This window comes from Oryzias latipes, chromosome 1 (genome assembly GCF_053564925.1).
Source record: "Oryzias latipes strain Hd-rR chromosome 1, Olatipes_Hd-rR_3.1".
NCBI lineage: Eukaryota > Metazoa > Chordata > Actinopteri > Beloniformes > Adrianichthyidae > Oryzias > Oryzias latipes.
In genome coordinates, this window is record NC_136237.1 from 37312203 (window position 1) to 37319746 (window position 7544).

Genomic DNA, 7544 nt, shown 5'->3' on the forward strand with positions numbered 1-7544 from the left:
AAGGCTCTTCCGTGCCCTGGCAGGGGTTAATGCTGGTATCACAGACTGTTAAATTAAATTCATACCCTGCCTCCCCACACACCTCTGAGGTGATTGTACCAGTCCGATATCAAGTAATAATCATTACGATAAATCATAGAGAGTCAGGGGGAAACCTCTGTCACAGTGATGTGGGGGACAGTAAGTAAAATACTCAACAAAGATTGCTAAGAAGACAACTAAGAAAGTGAATTCAATTTAGAGAAATTACTGATTTATTTTCTTCTGAATGAGTGTGTGTGTGTGTCTTCTTTTTCCTGAGAGAGTGTTACGTTCACAAACGTACAGGTCTAGGGCGGAGGTGTACGTAACATAAACACACACAATGAGGAACTTTTAAAGATTTTATTGAACGTGGAGATGGGGAGGTAGGGACAAAGGTTGGGCCAAAGGAAAGAAATTAATAGAACAAAACTCAGCCTGGCTATCAAAGCGCTAAAACTAAAACAAGAAAAGAAAAGACTCACTGCCTTATCTATAAAGTGATGATAAAACATACAAGGGGTGGCACCAACCAACTTACCTAGTGTGTCTAACAGAACGCAAGCTGCATGAGGTGTACAGGGTACCCTGTCTTACCTGTCCACAAACCTCCCACAATCTCCAACACAGCAAGCTCAAAACATTCATCTGGTAGTGATCCAGGAAGAGCTTCCTCCTCCAGTGGTTCACAGGAGCTTATATGCAGGCCTGGTGGCTGGCTTTGGGGCCTGATTGTGCAGCTGGTCAGGTCTCCACCAGGTGTCTTCACTCAGCTCGTTAAGCACATGCAGAGGAAAGAAACAAAAGAAAGACATGAAAAACCCCTGCATGTAACACCCCCACCCATACAAGACCAAACATGTTTGGTACAATGCAAGAGGAAAAAAAAAGAATTCTCATTCCAGGACTGCTCTGGACAAAGCATCAGCCATCACATTTTCAGAGCCCTTTTTATGTTGTATGTCCAAGTAAATACTGGAGAAAGTAGTCAGGTGTAACAAAAGCTGAAATATCAGAAGCACGCTTAGTCAGAGGAACCTGCCAATACCCTTTTAGCATATCCAGCTTGGTCACAAATTTTGCGGGACCGATCTCATCTATACAGTCATCAATAAGTGGTAACGGATGGGCATCTGGTACTGTAATCGCGTTCACTTTACGATAATCGGTACAGAACCGAGGGCTTCCATTTTTTTTAACCTCCAAAAGACAAGGGGAGCTCCAAGGACTACTACTTGGAATGGCTAAACCATGCTGCAAGAGGTACTCCACCTCTTCTCTCATCAGGCTTCTCTTTACCGGGTTAATCCGGTATGCATTCTGCTTGATTGGGGAAGCGGTAGTAAGAACAATGTCATGTTCAATATATGTTGTCTGAGAGGGTACATCACCAAAAAGACATTGAAAGTCCCTAATCAATGCCTCTAAATCGCTAAACTGACTTTCTGATAGGTGAGCTAGGTGGAAAGGCAAGTTAGACATTATGTCACTATTACACAATTTAATCCCCTGAGTTCCAATGTCGGACAACAAAAAGTCATTGTCTTCAGGTGGAGATGCAGTCAAGGCTAAAGCCACAGGCAAACTATCTGTGTTGGCATCTTGAGATTGCTCCTGATTTTGCATCTCACGAGTGTAGTACGGTTTGAGCATGTTAACATGACACACTCTTGTACTGCGACGCCTTTCAGGGGTTCGAATGAGGTAATCTGTTGCACTTAACTTCTTCTCCACAATGTAAGGTCCAGAAAACTTGGTAGACAAGGCTGATCCAGGTTTGGGCAAAAAAACCAATACCTTGTCACCGCACTCAAATGACCTTACTATGGCCTGCCGATCGTAATGTCGCTTCATCTTCTCCTGAGAGAAAACTAAGTTGTTCCTTGCCAGAGAACAAGCCTGCTGGAGTCTGGCCCTTAGTTTGGCAACATACTCTGGAACGCTCTTAAGTTCCTTTGTCTGAGAAACAAGAGTTTCTTTTAACATTTTAAGTGGACCCCTGACGTCATGTCCAAACACCAACTCTGAAGGACTGAATCCAAGAGAGTCTTGTACAGCCTCACGAGCAGCAAACAAAACAAAGGGAATGCTTTCATCCCATGTCTTCTCTGAGTCATAACAGTGCTTCCGTAACATAGCCTTAAGAGTCTGATGAAACCGCTCCAGAGCTCCCTGACTCTCAGGGTGATATGGGCTGGAAGTCACGTGTTTGATCCCAAGACACTCTAATGCTCGGGCAAAGGTTCTTGATTTAAAATTCGTTCCTTGATCCGATTGGATTTCTGTTGGGAGTCCGAACACTGTAAAAAATTTCACCAATGCTTTGGTGATTACTGGGGCTGTAATCTTTCTCAAAGGGATGGCCTCAGGAAACCTAGTAGCAGCACACATTATAGTTAATAGGAATTGGTTCCCCATCTTTGTTTTTGGCAATGGCCCCACACAATCTATTATTACTCTTCCGAATGGCTCTCCTATTGCAGGGATGGGATGGAGTGGAGCAGGTCGTATCACCTGATTTGGTTTACCTGCCACCTGACATTTATGACATGTTTTACAAAACCTTACAACATCTGCCTTGAGGCCAGGCCAGAAAAAATGCCTCAGGATCCTGTTATAGGTCTTGTTAACCCCCAAGTGTCCAGACCAGGGGTGGTCATGGGCCAAGGACAGAACCTTGTTACGGTAATCTGTGGGCACCACAACCTGATACACATCCCTGCCTCCGGTTTCCAATCCATCTGACCATCGTCGCATCAGCAGATTATTGTCAAGGAAGTAAGCAGTTGTTTTTCTCCTAGCCTCCTCCTTCAAGACAACAGAAGACAAACACCTGGAAAGGGTTACATCATTTCTTTGAGCCATGATAAAGTCTTTACGACTAGCAGGATTTGGATCGGCAATGCTGGTGAGAGGAGGCACAACTTGTTTCACTTCCTTTGTGCGCTCTTCTCCGTCAGACGACTCATCTGTGGCAAGAAATGAGTCAGACAGGTCAATTTCACCCTTCTTGGATCGGGCCCTGGTCACAACGCATGATGGAAAAAGAACATCATCCATCAATTTATCTGGCACATCATCCATGCTAGGGCTGTCGAGTAACTCAGGGACTGGGGTGACTTTCCCCCCAGCCAAATCATTACCTAAAATGAGGTCAACGCCGTCGATAGGCAGAGCCGAAAGAACTGCTACTTTAACCATTCCGGTTACAAGTGATGACTTCAGGTAGATCGTGTGCAAAGGAGCAGAAACCAGGTTTGCTCCAATTCCCTGAATCATGACAAAGGAACCACATGATGACGCCTCTGTTAAGGGCAGAACACCGTCACGGACTATAGACTGTGACCCTCCAGTGTCTCTTAAGATTCTCACAGGACACTGGACAGCCGTGTCTTCAGTAAGAGACACAACACCAGTTGAGACAAATGGCTTGAAACAGGGGTCCATGTTGATACCCTCCTGTTGACGTGGGAGATCAGAACATGTAGCCTGCATCAATCCCATTCCCTTTGGTTGACTAGAAGAGGTTGACTTCTTCTTCAGGGCATAGCAGTCAGCAATAAGATGTCCCCTTTTGTGGCAGTAAAAACATGAGCGAGGGGGTGACAATGGTGGCTTTGGTTTATCTGAATGGCTAAGGCGAGTTAATAGAGGATCAGAGTGGCTTTGAGAGTGAAGTGCCCCAAATACATTTTTGTGTGTCAACACAAACTCGTCAGCTAGGACAGCCGCCTTAGACAGAGAAGACACTTTTTGTTCATTTAAGAACACCACAAGCTTTTCTGGCAAAGCTCTCTTGAAGTCTTCTAGCAAGACCAGCTGACGTAGTGCTTCAAAGTCATCTTTGACATTGCTAGAAGCACACCACTTGTCAAAGAGATTCCCCTTTTCACGTGCAAACTCCACAAAAGTCTGCTCACTGGACTTTTTGTGGTTCCGATATCTCTGCCTGTATGCCTCAGGCACTAGTTCATATGCACGTAGTATAGCTTCTTTGAGGACACTGTAATCCAAGCTTTCCTGTAAAGACAAAGCAGACACAACTTCTTGGGCCTTTCCAACCAATTTGCAATGGAGCAAAATAGGCCACATGTCTTTTGGCCAGTCTAGTGCACTAGCAACCCTTTCAAATGCATTGAAATACGAGTCAACTTCTGACTCCCTGAATGCTGGTACAAGTGCAATATTTCTACTGACATCAAAACTGTGCTTTGTTAAAACGTCCCCCGATTTTTCAGATAGTGAGGGTTGAAACTGTCCTGAGGAAATTTTCATGGCTTCGAGTTCTATCTGGCGGAGCCTAATCTCTTTTTCGGCTTCAATTTCTAATTTTTTCACCTGGAGACGTAGGTCGTACTCTGCTTTTCTCACCCTCTCCTTCTCTTCTGCTTCCAAATGGAGTCGAGTTAGCCGTACTTTAAGTTTGGCACCGGAACCAGAAACATGAGGAGAGGATGCATCGAAGCGGGGCAAGGTGACAGGCATTGCAGGAACACCCTCTGGTGGACGAATGGGTGTGATATGGTCCTTCACATCTGAAACAGAAACACCAGGAGAAACAGCCTCTCCCAGAACAGCATGGCCAGCATCCATAGGCTCTCCCAGAACACCAATCTGAATTAACTTCCCCACCACATGGTTTTTAATTTCTCTTTTCAGGCTTTGCTTAGAAACACTAATGCCAAAATGAGCAGCAATAAGCAAAAGATCATCCTTGCGACACAAGTCAACTTTAAGATGACTAGGGTGATCCAGAAAGTCCTGTAAATCAAACATTGTGTGAAAACAAACGTAAATGTCAAACACAGGTTAACAGTATCCCGGACGAGCCCCCAATTATGTTACGTTCACAAACGTACAGGTCTAGGGCGGAGGTGTACGTAACATAAACACACACAATGAGGAACTTTTAAAGATTTTATTGAACGTGGAGATGGGGAGGTAGGGACAAAGGTTGGGCCAAAGGAAAGAAATTAATAGAACAAAACTCAGCCTGGCTATCAAAGCGCTAAAACTAAAACAAGAAAAGAAAAGACTCACTGCCTTATCTATAAAGTGATGATAAAACATACAAGGGGTGGCACCAACCAACTTACCTAGTGTGTCTAACAGAACGCAAGCTGCATGAGGTGTACAGGGTACCCTGTCTTACCTGTCCACAAACCTCCCACAATCTCCAACACAGCAAGCTCAAAACATTCATCTGGTAGTGATCCAGGAAGAGCTTCCTCCTCCAGTGGTTCACAGGAGCTTATATGCAGGCCTGGTGGCTGGCTTTGGGGCCTGATTGTGCAGCTGGTCAGGTCTCCACCAGGTGTCTTCACTCAGCTCGTTAAGCACATGCAGAGGAAAGAAACAAAAGAAAGACATGAAAAACCCCTGCATGTAACAGAGAGGATGGGAGCAAAACCTAATGAGTCTAATAGGACGATTATATTTTTAATAAACACAGCAGGCAGCTTCAGTCTGCAGAGGCTCATAGCTAAACGGATGGAGATATTTCCAACGAGTCACCGTGGTACACTTACTGCTGAATACAGACACGTAACACTCACCGTGCACTAGGGCTTTGTGCACGTGTTCTTGTCCAGTGTAATTTGTTTTCCATGCATAAAAGTCCTTTTCTGCAAAAAAGGCCCACATTGTGTCTGCTTATGAGTTACAGTTTTTCATTAGTGCGCCGTATGTGCAAGCTTAAATGGATGCAGTACACAGACTCTTTCTAAACTTCAAGGGTGTGCATACCATTGGACTTGTATGGGGTGTGTCTACATCCCATTATTCTCTCTGTTGACTAAATGAAATCCCATCTCTGCAATTTCTCTTCCTCAGCACCCATTTACTCTCCCGTCGCTACCCACACAATATTAAAAATCTGCCTTGCTCCAACCAACCCGGCGATGCTCACCAGTTTGCATGTCTCAAATCATGCTTTTTCCTGTCTCTGTGATGTCTTTATGTCTGTCAAACAATATCAGGCAAAGTCTCTGGTGTAAAATATGATCAAAACAATGGGAATGGTGTGTGTGAGTTTTTATTTATTTATTTGTTTCTACGTTGTTTTCTGGGAAAACAAATTGTTCAGAAAAGACAAACAACTTAAAGGGGAGTGTCTTTGTATCATCATCTTATATTACTTTGTTATGAGCAGAGTATGGCTGGTAGGATAAAATGCCTGCAGGAATTAAAGCTTTTAATTGTAAGCGTGGCGGCTAAAACATTGTTTCTTTTTCCAGGTTTTATTTCCAATAAATTCTTCAGGCAGTTACTAAAGGTTTATTTTGTTTGTGGAAAAAATTTTTTAAAACTAAAACTCTTAACACAATTTAATAAGTGGTGGACACATTTTTTAAATATTTTTTTTTTTTTTTACAGAAGTCACTTATTGTATCTCTGATCGAACTGTATCAAAATAGACTTTTAGCTTAAAAAGCCATAATCTGATATATTTGCATTTTTAAGTGTTATATTAATATATGCAGTCGCTGTAAACAAACACATCTTGATGTTCAAGATAAATGGTTACAATGATGAATAAAAGAACACAAAAACCCTTTTTTTATTATTGTAATTTAATTAAGTAATCTTTGAGCTTATCCTTTTGCAATTTAGTGAATTCTGATTATAAATTACAGCTTTAATTTGTGTTTGTGCGTGCGCATGTGTGTGTGGGGGGGTCTCTCATCTTACCCTATTTTTTATTCAGCTCTGTCATCCTGATTTAAATTTAAATTTGTGTTTTTTGGGAATAAGAGCAAGTTCACCTTTCATTCCTTGACTCGGGTAAGTAAACATCACACACACCTTCTTCATCGCCTTCCTTGACCCTGTTATGATAATCAGAATATTTATTACGTTGGGTGTTTTTTACCTTTTTATAAAAAATGTGATTTACCGCCAAAGGTTATGTGAAACCTGCATAAACAAATGTAATTATAGCCAAATGCAGGACAATTATTTGCTTTTAAATTAATCAGGTAAGATACAAGACAAAAAAGAGAGAAAAGCAAATAATGCATTATTACACTATTTTAAACGGCTTCACATCTGATGAAAATGGATTATTCCCCTCCACCTCATCCTGTTCATTTGCTGATCTCGTGCTTAATGAACTAATTTTCTCTGAAGTGTTAAACGGCGCTTTTAAAGCACAGATTTTTTCCCTTCACCCTTTATCATAAGGCATTGTACTGATAAAAACAAGGTGCAACCAATTACTTGAAATATATGAGAGATCACGTACACTCATTGTATATCTTCATGGTGTTTAGGACAGAAAATTGCTGCTCATTTGTGAATATTAAGGTCCTCATTAAAGCCACACAATAAAGCCGAATATGAAAATAACTCTAAAATGAAAAGCATCTGAAGAGAAAGCTTATAGAAACAGTTTTACATTGTTTTGAAAATGTGAAGCAAAAAAAAAAGAAAAAAAGAAAGCCCTCAAAATGCATGCACATCTATGAGTGTGTGCAGATTTTACTCCCCCCCCTCTAGTCAGTCAGTTTTAGATTTTCTAATCA

General features: G+C 42.0%; 1 protein-coding gene across 1 annotated transcript; it reads right to left on the reverse strand.

The window, feature by feature from the left end:
- Positions 1-371: 371 nt before the first annotated feature.
- LOC144992094 (uncharacterized) lies at positions 372-5361 on the reverse strand. Its single transcript, XM_078946807.1, has 2 exons — positions 5174-5361; positions 372-4556 (listed from the first exon to the last, which is right to left on the reverse strand). The coding sequence occupies exon 2, from the start codon at positions 4504-4506 to the stop codon at positions 973-975; it is 3534 nt and encodes a 1177-aa protein (XP_078802933.1). The 5' UTR covers positions 4507-4556; positions 5174-5361; the 3' UTR covers positions 372-972.
- Positions 5362-7544: the final 2183 nt, after the last annotated feature.